This window comes from Lampris incognitus, chromosome 2, assembly GCF_029633865.1.
Source record: "Lampris incognitus isolate fLamInc1 chromosome 2, fLamInc1.hap2, whole genome shotgun sequence".
In the NCBI taxonomy this organism is placed as follows: Eukaryota; Metazoa; Chordata; class Actinopteri; order Lampriformes; family Lampridae; genus Lampris; species Lampris incognitus.
The window spans coordinates 150,040,483-150,060,226 of record NC_079212.1 but is presented as its reverse complement, the minus strand read 5'-3'; the positions used below and the strand labels follow the sequence as shown (position 1 = coordinate 150,060,226).

At 43.7% G+C, this 19,744-nt stretch overlaps 1 protein-coding gene across 7 annotated transcripts in view; it reads left to right on the top strand.

The window, feature by feature from the left end:
- Positions 1-19,744, top strand: part of rbm39a (RNA binding motif protein 39a) — a 59,864-nt gene that overhangs the window by 5,670 nt on the left and 34,450 nt on the right. For 4 of the 7 annotated variants that reach the window (XM_056272897.1, XM_056272901.1, XM_056272895.1 and 1 more), the window contains exons 2-3: positions 2,970-3,033; positions 4,734-4,783. In XM_056272897.1, the coding sequence (XP_056128872.1) occupies positions 2,983-3,033; positions 4,734-4,783 (101 nt within the window). In that variant the 5' untranslated portion in view covers positions 2,970-2,982. Of the gene's footprint in view, positions 1-2,969; positions 3,034-3,533; positions 3,599-4,733; positions 4,784-19,744 lie in introns of all 7 variants that reach the window. The other 3 variants (XM_056272900.1, XM_056272898.1, XM_056272899.1) reach the window with 1 other exon arrangement.

Below are 19,744 nucleotides of genomic sequence, written 5' to 3'. Positions count from 1 at the left end.
TATTAACCTCCTGTTCACTTCCATTCTGTGTGGGTGACGGGGGAGAATGAAACGTTCGCTTCTGGTGGCAAAGCAAATTCAGGAATTTGCCGGTCGAAGTTCACCAAAGTTGAACTCCACGCGACACAAAGAGGCAGATTTGCTTTGCCACCGGAGGTGAATCGCTCCTTCCCTCACACAGAATGGAAGTGAGTGGGAGGCGAGTATTTGCAGTGGTAATTTCACACACGTGTGACCATGCCCGTGTCGGCAGAGGATGAAGACAGGATGGACCTCTCCTCCTGTCTCACATCAGCAGACTGCTGTCATAAGCAGTTGGTTTGAGAAGATAGCCAGCGTTGCTTGTAGTCGGTTGCATTTGCTAATGGGCCCGAGATAGTTTTGATTCAACACGTGGGCTTGCTGAACAGCAGTCTTGACAGCTAGCGTTAACTTACCAACTTGCCAGCAACGTTTTGGGGAATGAATGTTCTGGGCTTCTAGCTAATATAATGTTTCTGCACGTGTGTGTGTGTCTGTGCTTCAATACGCCAAGCTAACTCGGCACAGCGTGTGGTGAGAGATAGTGGATTCATGGGGGGAAAAAAAATCGAAAACGTGATATCGGCCATTATATATCGGCCATTATATATCGGCCACAGACCGCCCTGCTCTCAAAATGTCAGCATCTGCCATTGAAAACCCCACATCAGTCAACCACCATTTCTTTCTTCTTTTTTTCTTTTAGATTATTCTTTATTTGGTAGCGGTTGCAGGGAGAAACAGGAAGGGAGCGGGGGAATGGCAGGACAGGCTCAGTAATGAGGCCAGTAGCTTTGTGACTTGTCAGGTGTTTGAAAGTGAAGCTGTCATTGTAATTTTTTTTGTAAATGTTCTAATCTTGAAAATGTATAAATAGCTATTTCTATTGATTAGTGTGGATTAGGGCTGTCGAAACTGGCCAGAAATGACGTTTGATTATTCCTTCTAAAAAACACACAGGTTCAAACCCATTCGAATATAGGTTTGCACATTATATGCATAAGAGGGCAAACCAAGATGAGAAACATAGCTACTTGTGTAGGTGTATTTATTTCAACGTAAACATGTCTTTTAAAAGATCTACATACCTACACATTACAAAATAAACAAAATAATGTCCTGTACCATAAAATGTCATTTAAAGACCATAGCTTCCACGATTTTTCGGTTTTCTGACCAAAATCCAAAGTACTTCCAAACGGGGCTTTTTAGATTGTTTGGAGTGAAAGTCACTCTGTCTGCGGCCGAGGTGGGCTGTGAACTCTGCCGTCTTTACCACGCGGTGGTGTTGAATTATTCGCTCGTTTCAGCTCGACCTTCATTTCATTTCAACCAGTGAAAGTGACGTTGTGTGACTCCTGTCCGTCATGCAGCGTATTCCGTGCAGTGGCCAAGGCCCTCGCGACAATTTGCAAGGCAGACAGCCGCGGTAGTGCTGCCCTTTTTTCCACAAACGAATATTTGCTTCACACTCAAATGACTTTTTTTTTTTTTTTTTAACAGTTCAGTTATATATCGGAATTTGGAATATTCATTGGCAGCCCTGGTGTGGATATGGCATAAAGCTATCTTAAAGGGAAATGTCACTGCTCACAATCACCACTCATAATGTACTTATACAGGAAGTACTTATGGTCTGTTAAAACGTGAACTCATCTTTACAGAGAAAACGGTCTTTCCTTGATAATGAAACCTGTCCCACAATTACTATGTGAACCACCAAGTATTACATGAGGTCACAGCCCTCTGGACACACCAGCTACCGCCATGATACCTCTAATACACCTGCACACAGACTCTGGAAAAACTAAGTAGCGTGCAAGTCGAATAAACAGGATCTTGCTTAGCTGCGGCTCGCTCCCGTCTGTTGTGATGGTTTGTTGATTTTTATTTTTTTCAATTTATTTCTGATTTTTCTCCCAATTTAGTAGCCAATCGCTCCCTATTCTAGTTCAAACACCCACCCTTGTACTGCATGCGTTCGCCAACTGCATCTCTCTGGCCAGCAGTCTCGAAGGAGACGCCTCTCCACTTTCGTGACAAGGTGAATCCAGGCCGAACCACTGCTTTTTCCAGCGCACACAGAGACGCAGTCATGTGACGAACACAAGCCGACTCCGCCCCCTCCCGAAGACAGCGTTGCCAATTATTGCTGCTTCATCGAGTCCGGCCAAAGTCGGATCTGACGAGACCGAGGTGCGAACCCCGGTCCCCAGTGGGCAGCTGCATCGACACAAAGCTGATGCTTAGACCGCTACACCACCGCGGATCCCTGGTTTGTTGATTTAACAGCGAAGCTCGTGGAAACAGGGATTCAGTGTCTGATGGCATGTTAAGACAGTCTGTGCATAAACACCTCTAGTCACTGAAGGCTGTCTCTCAGTGCCTCGCTGTGGTGTTAGTTGTCTGTATGGCCACTGCAGCAGCAGCCTTCACCTCTCTTCGATGGATTTCTTCAGTGCTGTATTCTGGTTCATACAAGTATGGCTAAACTCGAGGTTCTTCTCAAATACCATCAAAATCAGTCATTCAAAGGGTTTTCAGTGGAGACATGCTGAAATCGTTTTGCCGTCCTAACAGTTTTGGGGTACAACAGCTGAGTGTATATATGTAAATATGGCTGATGTCTTTTTCCAGGATACACAGGATTTGCTCCCCATTGTTTGAGAATCGAAACTTAACTCTGGGGTTTCTAGAGATGGCTATGGCAATACAGAAAACATTGGAAGGTCTGCTGGATGTTAAAAACATGGAAACCCTATAAGTAATAAATACAGATATGGTTGAACATTGGTTTAGGGTTCCTTTAAGCGATAGACTTAGAATTATGCAGAATGTGTAACAGCATCACAGAGAGAGAGCAGCCCAGATCATTCTTGTACCTCTAGTACCTTTTGACACGATCCTCTTCAATTAAGTGAAACTGGTTGTTCTCACTCTTCCTTCAGAACCAGTAGCATCATGGCTGATGACCTGGACATCGAGGCAATGTTGGAGGCCCCATATCGTAAGGTGGGTACCTGTCTAAAGCATTTTTTCTCTTATTGAGTGACTGCTCTCAGTGCCAGATGTAGAGTTCTGCCTTTGACTTCAATCAGAAAATCTCACACCACCACCTAATTCCTCACAGAATGTAGAGTAAGCTGAGAAAACCAGGCAACTCGTACTAGTTTAGCCTGTAAGCCATTTTGCCTGTATTAGTTTTGGTAAAATGGCAAAATTAAGTTGCAGGATGTAGCTAAAATAATCTTGGGAGGGGGGGGGGGTATATGGATGCAAACCATACCGTAATGCTTTTTGATAGGTACAGGCTTTTTTATACTCTGCTTTGTAATGAACTACCTCTGTTGTGTATCACCATTGTATGTAGCAGTTTGTGTGTTGACCCAGACCGTAGCTACCTAGCTTGTGCCAAGGCAAATGTTGCTTGTTTGAAAAATGTTGTGATGTGATACTTCTGCCGTTCCTTTCCAGACTATCATGAATAAATGCCCATCTATCTCTCTTTGTAGACTTGCCTAACGATTTCTCACCTCTACTCCCCTGAATGCCAGTGTGATCTGTCAGAAACATGAAGGTAGTAAAAAGCCCCCATCATGTATTGCTGTACTGTGGTCCCCATGGTAACATGACTGTGGTTCCCTTAGTAACTGTAAACTGGCCCTGGATTGGCCCATGGCCCCCGAAGAAGAATGCAGAGGATTCTGGGAGATTATCCATATCATTTCTGTTAGTAAGCCATGAGTGCATGGATTCCTGTGTAAACTAGTACTAAGGAAAGGAGGTTAAGGTACCATGACACTGCATGCTGTCATCAGTAGCTAGTAGTTCACCCTACACTGTATTAGGTCAGACTGCACCTTCAGTTAGAAACAGTCTCTTTTTCTTATGTCCCTGCTTCAAACATTGAGTCCAGTTCAGCTGGAACACAAATCATATGGATGACACAGTTTTGGGGACAGGTGACAGGAATGAAGTTTTTTAGCTTTTTTTTGAATACTTAAGGAAGAGAGAAGAATCTTTCTGTTCCACTGCCTGCAGACCAGGCTTAGTATCTCTGGCCGTCAGTCTGATATCTGGTCCAGTTCTTAGTTGATAAGTTAATCTGAAGGGGGGTGGATTTAGCCTGGTGGTTAGGGTATGAAGTAAGAATAGGCTGATTATAGCTAAAAGGTTTTAAGGCAATAAAATGTCTCTCCTTACTGGGCCCTTTTAAAGCAGGCCAGCGTGTGTTGTGTAGCAGGATTTAGGATCAGCTGTAGGTTTGGGCTGAGTTGAGTGACTAAGCCGTGTGACTCCCTGTCTGCTTCAGGGCCCTTCAGAGGAGTCCCAACATCCACAGCAACCACACGGCTGAAGATCTCTGAATGAGTTGGAGTGTGGCCGCCCACTTCCGAAGCCCCACCTAGCCTGGCTGCTGGGCTCCAAGCTGGGCTGCAGCCTAAACTAGCCTTGGGAATGACTCTGGGCTTGTGGGACTACTGACTAGACCTGACTAGACTGAGACACAGACACTATCTAATGACTCCTGTCCCATACCCCTTCTGTCACTCTTAAGTCACCTGACACCCCCTGAAAACAGCCTATTTGAATTGAACCAATGAAATGATGATTATATTCTCTCTTGCCCTCCCTCCCCCCCCCCCCCCCCTCCCTGACAACCTGAATGTTGCGTCTGCGTCCTCATGCTGTTCTCTGTCGACCCTGCTTAGGATGATGTCAAAGCCCAGAGCCCAAATGGCCAGGAGGAACGCAGCAAGAAGTAAGACTGTCTACCCATATCTCTCTTTCTCTGTCTCTCTCTCTCTGTCTCTCTCTCTCTGTCTGTATGTCTGTCTGCCTGTGTCTTCCTGCCTGTCTCATTAGGTCTGCTTCTCTCCTTTCACTGTTTGAATATGAACTTTGGATGAGGGCCAAGTGTATGCATTTATTTGAGTGTGCTGCTTTAAGGTTTATTAATGAGGCTAATTTTCACCACAGAACCTTTGCCAAAACTTGTAAATTTTCAGGGACTCTGAGAGCTCTTATGCAGTTTTCCACTGCAGGGACCAGGGCTGATTTTAGATCCTCGAACTGTGGTTACAGGAATCTTACAGTACCTGCTGTGGTAGGTACTTTGCTACGGCCCAGGAACTATTGGGGCAGAGTTTGCACACTGAACGGTGCTGATTGGCCAACTGCAAGTGTCAGAATTATGCACACTTGACAGAATGAACAACAGCATCTTTAACAACAGGTAGGTTTCCAGCAAGCAAACAAGCTGTTGGCTGAAAGCACCAACATTTGGCTCGCAATTGAAGATTTTTTTGGCATTTTTTCCCTTTATTAGACAGCTAAAGTGAAGCGGCAGATAGGAAATGAGGAGGAGAAAGAGAGGGGTATGACATGCAGGGCTCAACACGAACTTTTAAAAGTAGTTGCCAGGCTGGTAACCAGGCATCAGCTTTTGGTTGCTAAAACTGAAAATATGGTTCCCAGTTTTAGTCACCTTATAATTTGAGTAATTAAGGTGCGTTGCAGTTGTACATCAGCTTAATAATGATGTGACGGAAAAGAAAGTTTTAAAGCTTGATTACAGTAACCAAACAAAATTCTTTGTAGTTTTTGTTTTACAATGTTTCAATTTCATTTAGCAGATGGTTTTATCCAAAGCGACGTACATCTGAGAGTTAATACAACACAAGCAAGGATCTAGTCAGGGGACAACAACGCAAGTAAACGCAACAAAACTAGGTTCAAGTCCGATAGGACTTAGATGTCAACAGGCAGTGCACAAAGGCAGTGCATAGAAGCGATTTTTTTTTTTACATTTTTCATTAATACCATCAGGTGTGGAGGTGTTCGTGAAAGAGCTGGGTCTTTAGCTTCTTCTTAAAGATGCAGAGGGATCCAGCGGACCGAATGGAGTTTGGCAACTCGTTTCATGACTGGGGAACTACAGAAGAGAAGAGTCTGGCTAGTGACTTAGGGCCCCGTTGTGATGGAAGTGTCAGGAACCTTTCATTGGCAGAGCATAGTGAGCGGGACTGAGTGTAGACTTGAATGAGGGAGTTCAGGTAGGTGGGAGCCGTTTTAGTTGCTGTCTTGTAAGCCAGCATCAAGGTTTTGAATTTGATGCAGGCAGCAACTGGAAGCCAGTGGAGGGATATGAACAGTGGGGTGACGTGCTGTTTTGGGTTGGTTGAAGACCAGATGTGCCGCCCCATTCTTGATCATTTGCAGAGGTTTGAAAGTGCATGCAAGGACACCTGTCAGTAAGGAGTTGCAGTAGTCAATGCGTGATAGTACAAGAGCCTGTACCAAGAGTTGCGCTGCATGCTCAGACAGGTAGGGTCTAGTTTTCCTGATGTTGTGCAGGGCAAATCGGCAGGCCAAGCAATCGAGGCCACGTGAACCTTAAAGGTTAGTTGGTCATCAATCATGACACCCAGGTTTCGGGCAGACTGTGGGCAAGAGTTGGGTTGATCCAAGCTGGATATTGATCTGTCAGTGTAAGGATGGACTGACTGGGATGACAAGGAGCTCAGTCTTAGATAGCTTAAGCAGAAGGTGGCGGTCTTTCATCCATGCAGAAATATCATCAAGGCATGACAATATCTGTGCCAAGACTGTGAGGTCATCTGGCAGGAATGCTAGGAATACCTGGCTATCAGCATAGCAATGGTTTGAGAAACCATGGGAGCGGATGATTGCACCAAGTGAGGTGGTGTGTATTGAGAAGAGAAGAGGGACGAGCGCTGACCCTTGAGGGCAACCCTGTGGATAAGCCGTGTGGTTTGGACACTTCTCCCCTCCAAAATAGTCTAAAAGATCTCCATGAGAGGTAGGATATGAACAAGCGGATGGCAGATCCTGAGATACCAAGTTCAGTGAGTGTGGAGAGGAGGAAGTGGTGGTTAATAGGGGTGGGACGATTCACAAATCTCACAGTTTGATATGTCTCACGATTCAGGGCTCACGATTTCAAGTCAATATGATACAGTGGATGTCTTGGTAAGCAGGAGACAAAACACCATTGCATTCTCTATTTTTCATTTATTTTAAGAATTAGGCACAACATTTTGGCATTATCAAGGCACATATTCAAACATAATTCAAGTGCAAAAGTTCGAACAAAATTTTGTGCCATCTTTTCTTGTTTTTTAACACAGTTGCTTTACTTTAAAACTTTAAACTTTAAAAACTACTAGAACAACCAAGGCGGTCATTCTGACCATTTTGGATTTTCAAAGTTTAATAACTTTGTAAAAAAGATACAGACTTGCCATTCCCAGAATGTTCCTTAGATTGAATATATTTGCATTAAAATGAGTTGAGATCACTTGCACAAAAAAGTTATGATAAGATCTACCTAAAATGACCATGAGTGGTCAACACGCGTAATTTCATCCATCATGTCTCTATTTATGACGTGTTGTTCACGTCATTTCCTTCACAACGTTCAGTTCTTTTTTTACATGTCACGTTTTATAGGCCTTGTTACGTTTGTTAGATTAGCAATATGTGTTTTTTGTTTTGTTTTTCAGGTAATATTTTCACTTTTTCAATTTTGCTATTCAAGTTCGACCATGTCTCTCTGAAGTTTAAATTGTTTAAAAATGGTGTTATAGTTGTTAAAATGTTAATTTTGGTGTCAGTCGTTTCATAAGAGACATACTAACATATGTAATGCGTTAATATCTCAATTGGGTATTTATCTTGGCAGAATATAGAGTTTAAAAACTGGCGGTCAGTTTGACTGCCCATGGTCGTTTTAGGTTGGAGTGAAATCCCCGTCATTCTAGTGTTAATAACACACGATCTTGCGAAATGGGGAGCGTATCGAACCGTGAAGACTGTCGAATGATTTGGAATTCAATCCAGTATCTGGATTTTTCCAGCCAAGCATTACGCACCTGTGTCTCCTAATCATGTTCCTCAGCAAAGACTCTACTGGTTGATTAGTGAGATCAGGTTTGTAACTGCTTGGTTGGAACAAAAACCTTCAGATTTGTAGAGTGAGGATAGATGGATGTCTGTACCAAGTTTCATGTAAATCAGATTTACGCTGTAGGAGTTATGACTTTCCAAAGTTCACCCTTAATTACAGTGCCCCCATCAGGCCGATTGGGGTTATATTTCTTGGGCAGCGCTTTCACACGACTTCCAATCAATGTACAAATTGTCATGTTTCTACCATTTACCATCTCATGGGAATTTGTGCAAACATTTTCAAAGAAGAAAAAAATTAGAGCACACTATTATAAACAACAAACATAGCCCAAACTTCATATCAGTGTCATATTGAAAAAAGTCAAAACACTGTACAGTATCCATAAATAAGACAGTGGACAAATGGAATAAACGGACATGATTACACAAGACAAACGAATATAATAATAATAATTACTTATATAGAACTTAACAATGTTATAGTGCTTTACAAATGAAATAAAACCAAGGCAAGAACGAGAATAAGAACAAAAGACATGTGCAAAGAGGAGGTAACAACAAATTAATAACACCAATTAAGTGGGAATACAAATACAGTATGAATAAAAACAAATATCAAACATTTCCAAAAGCTTTCACAAAAAGTTTTAAGAAGAGATTCAAGAGAAGCTCGAGATTTAGTGTGTCTGAGTTCAGTGGGTAGAGAAGTCCATAGTGTGGGGGCTCTTAACAGCAAAAGCCCCATCACCCTTTGTGACAAACCGTGACCTGGGACTAACGAGCAGGGCCCCATCTGCAGCTCTTAATGGTCGAGAGGGCATATACCAGGTCAATAAATTGTAACTGTATTTAGGATCAAGACCATTTAAGGCCTTAAACGGAGAGCACCTCAGGTAGACTCATGTGGGGGAAGACAGATGGGCTTTTAAACAGGATCAAAAAGTGCTGGCAGTGGATGCAGACCGAATAGAGTTTGTTTTTCTCACAGCTGCTGTACTTGATCCCCGTCAACTTGAACCGAGACCGAGGAACAAACAGAAGCATTTGCCTGTAGGATCTCAGCGACCAAGACGTAGAATGGGGCAAAGGGGTGGGAAATTTCGGGAGGGACCAGCCCATGCAGTGCTTTTAAAAAACATTACACTTTAAAATCAATTGTAAAACTAACAGGGAGTTGGTATAGAGAGGCCAACACAGATGTAATGTGGCCCCTCTTCCAGGTGCCAGTCGCAAGTCTAGCTGTGGGATTTTGGATAAACTTGACGCAGGACAAGGATGCATGATTGACATCTGACATAAGGAGTTACTGTATGCTTTTCAGGGAGGGATGAAAGCATGTAGGATTTTTTTTCCAGGTCATGGAATGAGAAGAAGTGCTTCATCTTTGCTTTAAACCTAAGCAGAAAAAAGCTACGTTTTGCAACCATTTGTTGAATCTGACTAAGTCAGTGGTCATAGCAAAATTCTTGCCATTACCTTGGACAATATGGGGAGAATGATCTGAGGTTGTGGGGGGGTACAACTGTCCAAATCTGGGGAACCAAATTAAATAACTTCCGTCTTTATGCATGCTCAATAATCCGGGTGAGGAAATCACAGAAATTTGAATCAGTTCATCTAAACACAACATTTATTGAGAGTTTCATCACTCATCTAACTGACCTCTTCACTCTCAAGTGACTGCAGGTATAATCAGTACAGTGGCATAATGTCCGAAAACAATTGGTTTCATATGCAGATTACCGTGACCATTAACTAGAGTTACAATGGCAATGTGTGCTATTCACAGAGGATTGGGGAATAGTTGCAATTACAGCATTATAAGATGGTGACAGATGTACTCTTAGCTCGCTAACCCCCCCGGTTTAGGGATGGTTGTTCCCTCTTCACATAGATGGCCTCTTTTTTGGTGGGGGGTCCCCCTTTTCTCCCCATCCTGGTCGCTGCTCCACCCCCTCTGCCGATCCAGGGAGAGCTGCAGACTACTACATGCCTCCTCCGATGCATGTGGAGTCGCCAGCCACTTGAGGAGTTTCACCAGGAGGACATAGCACGTTGGAGGATCATGCTCTTCCCCCCAGTTCCCCCTCCCCCCTATACAGGCGGCCCGACCGACCAGAGGAAGCGCTAGTCCAGCGACCAGTACACATACCCACATCCAGCTTCCCACCCGCAGACATGGCCAATTGTGTCTAAAGACGCCCGACCAAGCCAGAGGTAACACGGGGATTCAAACTGGCAATCCCCGTGTTGGTATGCAACGGAATAGACCGCTATGTTATCCGGATGCCCATAGATGGCCTCTTTGATACCCCGTTCAAACCAGCATTCCTCCCTATCAAGGATGTGCACTTCCTCATCCTTGAAAGTGTGGCCGTTGGCCTGTAGATGGGTGTAGTCTGTGGAGTCCTGGTCTGATGTGTTAACTCCTCTGTGTTGTGCCATCCTTTTCGCCAGCGTCTGTTTGGTTTTCCCAATGTACAAGTCATGGCAATCCTCCCGGTACTTAACAACGTACACTATATTGCTCTGTTTGTGCCGGGAGACCCGATCCTTGGGGTGGAGTAATTTCTGGCGCAGCATGTTTGGGGGCACGGTGGGGGGGTTCGAGCCCCAGGGTAGTCCAACCTTGGTGGGTCATCCCGGGTCGTCCTCTGTGTGGAGTTTGCATGTTCTCCCCGTGTCTGTGTGGGTTTCCTCCCACAGTTCAAAGACATGTAAGTCAGGTGAATTGGATGTACTAAATTGTCCCTAGGTATGAATGTTTGTGTGTGTGTGTGTCTCGGCCCTGTGAAGGCCTGGCAGCCTGTCCAGGGTGTCTCCCCACCTGCCGCCCGATGACTGCTGGAATTGGCTCCAGCATCCCCGCGACCCTGAGAGTAGGATAAGCGGTTCAGCTAATAGATGGATGGATGGCTGTTTGGGGGTTTGAAAGAAACCGAGATGCGATGTTTGAAAAATAAGCGTCTCAACTCTTCTGATACTGCCGCCACATACGGAATCACCACTGGTTTACGCTTCGGCAGCAGTTGTCCTTCTATCTTTGATTGGCTGGTGTACTGTTTGTGCACCATAACTTAAGTCTAACTTACATTTAGCTGGAGGAAGTTCTTTACCACTCACTATTTGATATCCTCAAAGTAATGAAAAGGATTCTTTAAAGATCTTGTCATTTGGTTTTAAGGGGAGATAGAGCATCATCACAGAGATAATGGATAGAGGGAGATGGTATCGTCAGCTCAATAATGACAGAAGATTTGTTTCTGAATAATGGAACCAAGGGGAAGCATATGCAAATAGAGGAGGATAGGCCAAAAAATTGATCCATGAGCGACCCTGAAGGAGGTTGGATCACAAGAGGAAAAGAATATGTTGACGCTAACGGAAAAAGTTCTGTTCCTAATACAGGAAGAAAACCACCAACAAACAGTGCCTTGAAAGTCAAAGAAGGTTGAATCAGTTGATCTGGAGACGTTTATTGACAGACAATTGTCAATAAATGTCTCCTGATGAACTGATTCAACCTTCTTTGATTTTCTTACTTGGATTATTGAGCATGCATCAAGAAAAAGTGCCCTGAAAGCCAACCCGAAGTTTAAGACGGTTTGTTAGAATATTATGATCAACTTAGACTGCTTTTATTTGTTATTGCCTCATATGCATGTCTAATACATACAAGGGAATGAGATTATGTTTCACATGGACCACAGTGCCACATAATAACAAATAACATGCAATAAATATTAAAAACAAAAAGTTCATTAAAAACAAAAATTATAGACCTAATTATCACGTGACATGGACAGTGAGTAAGAAGGGCAAAAAGTCATTCTGTGGAAGGTCTAAGTGTTCAGGCTGTTGAGGAACCTCACAGCCTGAGGAATGAAACTTGCATAGTCTGGTGGAGGCAGCACGGATGCTCTGGGACCTCCTGCCAGAGGGTAGGAGGGTGAGGTGGATGTGAGAAGGGTCCTTCATGATGCTGAGAGCCTTCTGGCTGCACCGTGCATCATAGATGGGCTGGATGGAAGGGAGAGCAGTTCCTATGATCTTTCCAGCTGTCCTCACTATCCACTGTAAGCTGCTAGGAATCTTGGGGTAATATTTGATGCTAACCTCAGTTTTGACAATCAAATTAAATATGTTGTTCAGTCATGCTTTTTCCAACTCAAGCTAATCTCCAAAATTAGGTCATTTTTATCAATTGCTGATTTGCAAAAAGTTGTACACTTAACTTTTCTCTGCTCGACTACTGTAATGCAATTTATTCTGGTATCAGCAAGGGCTCCCTCCACCTTCTGCAGTTGGTACAAAATGCTGCTGCTCAGCTCATTGCAGGAACAAGGAGGCATGACCATATCACTCCTGTGCTTGCCTCCCTACACTGGCTCCCTGTTACATTTTGAATCGATTTTAAAATTTTACTGCTCACTTTTAAGGCTTTAAATGGTATTGCTCCTTTATACATTTGTGATTTATTGATTTGGGATGTCCCCCCTCGACCATTAAGGTCTGCAGATGGAGCCCTGCTGGTTATTCCCGGGTCTCGGTTGGTTACAAAGGGTGACGGGGCTTTTGCTGTTAGCGCCCCCACACTGTGGAACACTCTTCCTGCTGAGCTAAGACAAACTAAGTCTCTAGCTTCTTTTAAATCTCGTCTTAAAACTTTGCTTTTTATGAAAGCTTTTACAAATGTTTGACATATGTTTTTATTTTTACTGTTTTTAATTTTACTCTTATTTGATCTTACTCTTATTCCTGTCTTGTCTGGTTTTATCTGGGGTTTTTTTGGGGTTTTTTTTGTGAAGCACTTTGTAACATTGTTTTAGAAAGGTGCTATATAGATAAAATTATTATTATTATTATTTGTGGTCAGAGGCCTTGCAGTTCCCATGCCAGACAGTGATACAGCTGGTCAGAATGCTCTCTATGGTGCCTCTGTAGAATGTGATGAGGATGGGTGGGGGGAGACTCGCCTTCTTCAGACACTGCAGGAAGTGAAGATGCTGCTGGGCCTTCTTGGAGAGCATAGTGACATGTGAGGACCAGGAGAGGTACTCTCTGATGGGAATTCCCAGGAACTTAGCACTGCTGACTCTGTCCACGTTCATACGATCGATGGTCAGAGGGTTATGGTGGGCACTGGTCTTTCTATAGTCAATAATGACCTCATTAGTTTTCTCTGTATTTAGGGAGAAGTTTTTTTTGCACCTTGCCACCAGTTGATCCACCTCTGCTCTGTGTGATGATTCATCGTTGTTGCTGATGAGACCTACCACTGTAGTATCATCAGCAAACTTTATGATGAGGTTGGAGGTGGATGATGCTGTGCAGTCGTGAGTCAGCAGGGTGAACAAGAGCAGACTGAGCACATAGCCCTGTGGAGCGCCAGTGCTCAGTGTGATGGTCCTGGAGGTGATCTTGCCAATTTGCACTGGCTGTGGCCTCCATGAGGAAGTGTTGCACCCAGTTGCAGAGGGATGTATTAAGGCCCAGCCGGCTCAGCTTACCGATCAGGTGTTGTGGTATGGTTGTGTTAAAAGCTGAGCTGAAGCCAATGAACAACATCCTCACATAGCTGTTCTTTCTCTCCAGGTGGGACAGGGCTGGATGAAGAGCAGAGGTTATGACATCTTCTGTGGCACGGTTAGCACGGTATGCAAACTGGAGAGGGTCCAGAGTGGAGGGGAGGCTGGACTTGATGTGCTTCATGACCAGCCTCTCAAAACAGTTTGTGATGATGGGAGTCGGTGTAATGAGGTGGTAGTCGTTATGGCAGGACACAGGGGACTTCTTTGGCACTGGTATGATGGTGGTAAACTTGAAACACCTGGGGATGGCTCAGCCTGGGACAGCGAGATGTTGAAGATGTCAGCAAGGACATCTGCCAGCTGCTCAGCACAGTCTCCGATGGCTCAGCCTGGGATCTGTCTGGACCCGCAGCTTTGCGTGGGTTGACTCTGGAGAGGGTCTTTCTCATGTCATCTGCGGTTACCTGCAGAACCTGGTCATCCATCAGGGGTGTAGTCTTCACCAGAAGCCCGTTGTTCAGTCTCTCATATCGTGTGTAGAAGTCATTCAGTGCATGTAGGAGGGTGGGGGCACCGCCACATGTCTGAGGAGGAGGCTTGTAGCTGTGTCAAAGGTGGCATTTAAGTCAAACAGAGTTGAAACAGCACAATTACCAAAATCAAGACTCAACAGTAAATCATCGGACACTTAAAGGAGGACTAATTCTCTTCTATGGGGTACTTCGAAACATGACTGTGAATGTTCTCATTCATCCAGGTCATGGTTAGCCAAAAGGAGTTGAATCAAGTGCAACTGGACTTGGTATATATCCGTGAAGACGTTTTGCCTCTCAGCCAACTGGCTTCCTCAGTTCGTGCCTTTCTGACTAGACCAAGCTAGTCTGACTGGCTGTTGATGAGACTCAGTATTTATCCTTTAGGAGTCGTTGTCAGAGCTATTGATATGCGTGGCTCTTTGTGATCAGATGTTTACCAACGCCCGTCGCTAACAGAGCCATAGATAGGAGTGGCTCTTTTGTGTACCGATGTTTGGCTGCGCCCGTCGTTATTGGAGCTATCGATATACGTGGCTCTCCTGTGCTCCGATGTCCAGCCGGGCCTGTCACCATTGGAGCTATTGATTTGCATTTGTTTAGCAGCGACGGTCGTTGGGGGTGTTACTTTCGACTTCATTGTTCAGTGGTCATGAGAGTGGTTGGAGCCGTTAGTGACCGACTCTTGTTCTTGGAGGCTAGGCTTCATGAGTCTCCTGGGTAGAGATGAAAGGACGGCATTGTAAGTGGGAGATAGGTGGTGTCGCAGACCTCCTCCTCTGTTGAGGGATGGTTTTTACAGTTTCACATAGATGGCTTCCTTTACCCCTCTTTCAAACCATCTATCTTCTCTGTCCAAAATGTGTACGTTGCTGTCCTCAAAGGAGTGTGTCTTCTCCTTTAGGTGTAGATAGACTGCTGAGTCTTGTCCTGAGGAGTTTGGCCTTCTGTGTTGGGCCATCCATTTGTGTAGTGGTTGTTTGGTTTCTCCTATGTATAAATCAGTGCAATCCTCATTGCATTGTATGGCATACACCAAATTGCTTTTTTGGGTGTGTGGTACATGGTCTTTGGGATGAACCAGTCTTTGTCGGAGTGTGTTGCTGGGTTTGAAGTATACCGGGATGCGGTGTTTGTTGAAAATTCTGCTGAGTTTCTCGGAGACCCCAGAAACATACGGGATGACTATGTTATTCATTCTGTTCCTTTTCTCCTCGTCGCTCACCTGGTTGGTCTTTTTGGAACGTGTTGCAGTTTTCACAAAGGTCCAACTGGGGTAGCCGCAGGTTTTTAAAAGCTCCCCTCAAGTGTTTATCTACTAATATCTACTTTTCGACTCACACCACCCGCTGGAACACAAACTGAGCGTCATCAGAAGTTTGCAACACAGAGCTGACAATGTGCCCAGTAGCACTCAGGCCCAACGAGAAGAACACAAACAACTAAACAAGTGAAACACCACAAAATGTAAACTTGGAGTCTCCCAAATTTCATAGTAATTCGGAGGAAGATAAAATGGCCGTAGATGAGGTAGTAACTGTATCAGAGGAACCTCGTGTGTGTGGAGTAACCTTCCCACCAGCAGCTGCAGCCAAGCCCAGTCGGACGTCGCAGAATGAAGGGGAGGAGGCGGCGCCGGGTCGGCCTGTCGCTGAGAGCCAAAGTGACAGAATAGGACAAGTGTACAGTCTTCCATCACTTTATCCAGCTCATCATCCCAATGTGATGTAACGGATGTGACAGAATAGGACAAATGAAGAAGCACATGTACAGTCTTCCATCACTTTATCCAGCTTATTGTCCCAATGTGATGTAACGGATATGACAGAATAGGACAAGTGAAGAAGCACATGTACAGTCTTCCATCACTTTATCCAGCTTATTGTCCCAATGTGATGTAACGGATATGACAGAATAGGGCAAGTGAAGAAGCACATGTACAGTCTTCCATCACTTTATCCAGCTTATTGTCCCAATGTGATGTAACGGATATGACAGAATAGGACAAGTGAAGAAGCACATGTACAGTCTTCCATCACTTTATCCAGCTTATTGTCCCAATGTGATGTAATGGATATGACAGAATAGGACACGTGTAGAAGCACATGTACAATCTTCCATCACTTTATCCAGCTCATCGTCCCAATGTGATGTAACGGATGTGACAGAATAGGACAAGTGAAGAAGCACATGTACAGTCTTCCATCACTTTATCCAGCTTATTGTCCCAATGTGATGTAACGGATATGACAGAATAGGACAAGTGAAGAAGCACATGTACAGTCTTCCATCACTTTATCCAGCTTATTGTCCCAATGTGATGTAACGGATATGACAGAATAGGACAAGTGAAGAAGCACATGTACAGTCTTCCATCACTTTATTCAGCTCATCGTCCCAATGTGATGTAACGGATGTGACAGAATAGGACAAGTGAAGAAGCACATGTACAGTCTTCCATCACTTTATCCAGCTTATGGTCCCAATGTGATGTAATGGATATGACAGAATAGTACATGGGAAGAAGCACATGTACAGTCTTCCATCACTTTATCCAGCTTATTGTTCCAATGTGACGTAATGGATATGACAGAATAGGGCAAGTGAAGAGGCACATGTACAGTCTTCCATCACTTTATCCAGCTTATTGTCCCAATGTGATGTAATGGCTATGACAGAATAGGGCAAGTGAAGAGGCACATGTACAGTCTTCCATCACTTTATCCAGCTTATTGTCCCAATGTGATGTAACGGATGTGACAGAATAGGACAAGTGAAGAAGCACATGTATAGTCTTCCATCACTTTGTCCAACTTATTGTCCCAATGTGATGTAATGGATGTGACTGAATAGGACACGTGAAGAAGCACATGTACTACAGTCTTCCATCACTTTATCCAGCTCATTGTCCCAATGTGATGTAATGGATATGACAGAATAGGACAAGTGAAGAAGAACATGTACAGTCTTCCATCACTTTATCCAGCTCATCGTCCCAATGTGATGTAACGGATGTGACAGAATAGGACAAGTGAAGAAGCACATGTAAAGTCTTCCATCACTTTATCCAGCTTATTGTCCTAGTGTGATGTAATGGATATGACAGAATAGGACAAGTGAAGAAGAACATGTACAGTCTTCCATCACTTTATCCAGCTCATCGTCCCAATGTGATGTAACGGATGTGACAGAATAGGACAAGTGAAGAAGCACATGTACAGTCTTCCATCACTTTATCCAGCTTATTGTCCTAATGTGATGTAATGGATATGACAGAATAGGACAAGTGAAGAGGCACATGTACAGTCTTCCATCACTTTATCCAGTTTATTGTCCCAATGTGATGTAATGGATATGACAGAATAGGACACGTGAAGAAGCACATGTACAGTCTTCCATCACTTTATCCAACTTATTGTCCCAATGTGATGTAACGGATGGGACAGAATAGGCCAAGTGAAGAAGCACATGTACAGTCTTCCATCACTTAATCCAGCTTATTGTCCCAATGTGATGTAACGGATGGGACAGAATAGGACAAGTGAAGAAGCACATGTACAGTCTTCCATCACTTTATCCAACTTATTGTCCCAATGTGATGTAACGGATGGGACAGAATAGGCCAAGTGAAGAAGCACATGAACAGTCTTCCATCACTTTATCCAGCTTATTGTCCCAATGTGATGTAATGGATATGACAGAATAGGACAAGTGAAGAGGCACATGTACAGTCTTCCATCACTTTATCCAGCTTATTGTCCCAATGTGATGTAACGGATGTGACAGAATAGGACAAGTGAAGAAGCACATGTACAGTCTTCCATCACTTTATCCAGTTTATTGTCCCAATGTGATGTAACGGATATGACAGAATAGGACACGTGAAGAAGCACATGTACTACAGTCTTCCATCACTTTATCCAGCTTATTGTCCCAATGTGATGTAATGGATATGACAGAATAGGGCAAGTGAAGAAGCACATGTACAGTCTTCCATCACTTTATCCAACTTATTGTCCCAATGTGATGTAACGGATGGGACAGATTAGGACAAGTGAAGAAGCACATGTACAGTCTTCCATCACTTTATCCAGCTTATTGTCCCAATGTGATGTAATGGATATGACAGAATAGGACAAGTGAAGAGGCACATGTACAGTCTTCCATCACTTTATCCAGCTTATTGTCCCAATGTGATGTAACGGATGTGACAGAATAGGACAAGTGAAGAAGCACATGTACAGTCTTCCATCACTTTGTCCAACTTATTGTCCCAATGTGATGTAATGGATATGACAGAATAGGGCAAGTGAAGAAGCACATGTACTACAGTCTTCCATCACTTTATCCAGCTTATTGTCCCAATGTGATGTAATGGATATGACAGAATAGGACAAGTGAAGAAGCACATGTACAGTCTTCCATCACTTTATCCAGTTTTTTGTCCCAATGTGATGTAACGGATGTGACAGAATAGGACACGTGAAGAAGCACATGTACTACAGTCTTCCATCACTTTATCCAGCTTATTGTCCCAATGTGATGTAACGGATGTGACAGAATAGGACAAGTGAAGAAGCACATGTACAGTCTTCCATCACTTTATCCAATTTATTGTCCCAATGTGATGTAACGGATGGGACAGAATAGGACAAGTGAAGAAGCACATGTACAGTCTTCCATCACTTTATCCAGCTTATTGTCCCAATGTGATGTAACGGCTATGACAGAATAGGACAAGTGAAGAACCACATGTACAGTCTTCCATCACTTTATCCAGCTTATTGTCCCAATGTGATGTAATGGATATGACAGAATAGGACAAGTGAAGAAGCACATGTACAGTCTTCCATCACTTTATCCAGCTTATTGTCCCAATGTGATGTAATGGATATGACAGAATAGGGCAAGTGAAGAAGCACATGTACTACAGTCTTCCATCACTTTATCCAGCTTATTGTCCCAATGTGATGTAATGGATATGACAGAATAGGACAAGTGAAGAAGCACATGTACAGTCTTCCATCACTTTATCCAGTTTTTTGTCCCAATGTGATGTAACGGATGTGACAGAATAGGACAAGTGAAGAAGCACATGTACTACAGTCTTCCATCACTTTATCCAGCTTATTGTCCCAATGTGATGTAACGGATGTGACAGAATAGGACAAGTGAAGAAGCACATGTACTACAGTCTTCCATCACTTTATCCAATTTATTGTCCCAATGTGATGTAACGGATGGGACAGAATAGGACAAGTGAAGAAGCACATGTACTACAGTCTTCCATCACTTTATCCAGCTTATTGTCCCAATGTGATGTAACGGCTATGACAGAATAGGACAAGTGAAGAACCACATGTACAGTCTTCCATCACTTTATCCAGCTTATTGTCCCAATGTGATGTAATGGATATGACAGAATAGGACAAGTGAAGAAGCACATGTACAGTCTTCCATCACTTTATCCAGCTTATTGTCCCAATGTGATGTAATGGATATGACAGAATAGGGCAAGTGAAGAAGCACATGTACTACAGTCTTCCATCACTTTATCCAGCTTATTGTCCCAATGTGATGTAATGGATATGACAGAATAGGACAAGTGAAGAAGCACATGTACAGTCTTCCATCACTTTATCCAGTTTTTTGTCCCAATGTGATGTAACGGATGTGACAGAATAGGACAAGTGAAGAAGCACATGTACTACAGTCTTCCATCACTTT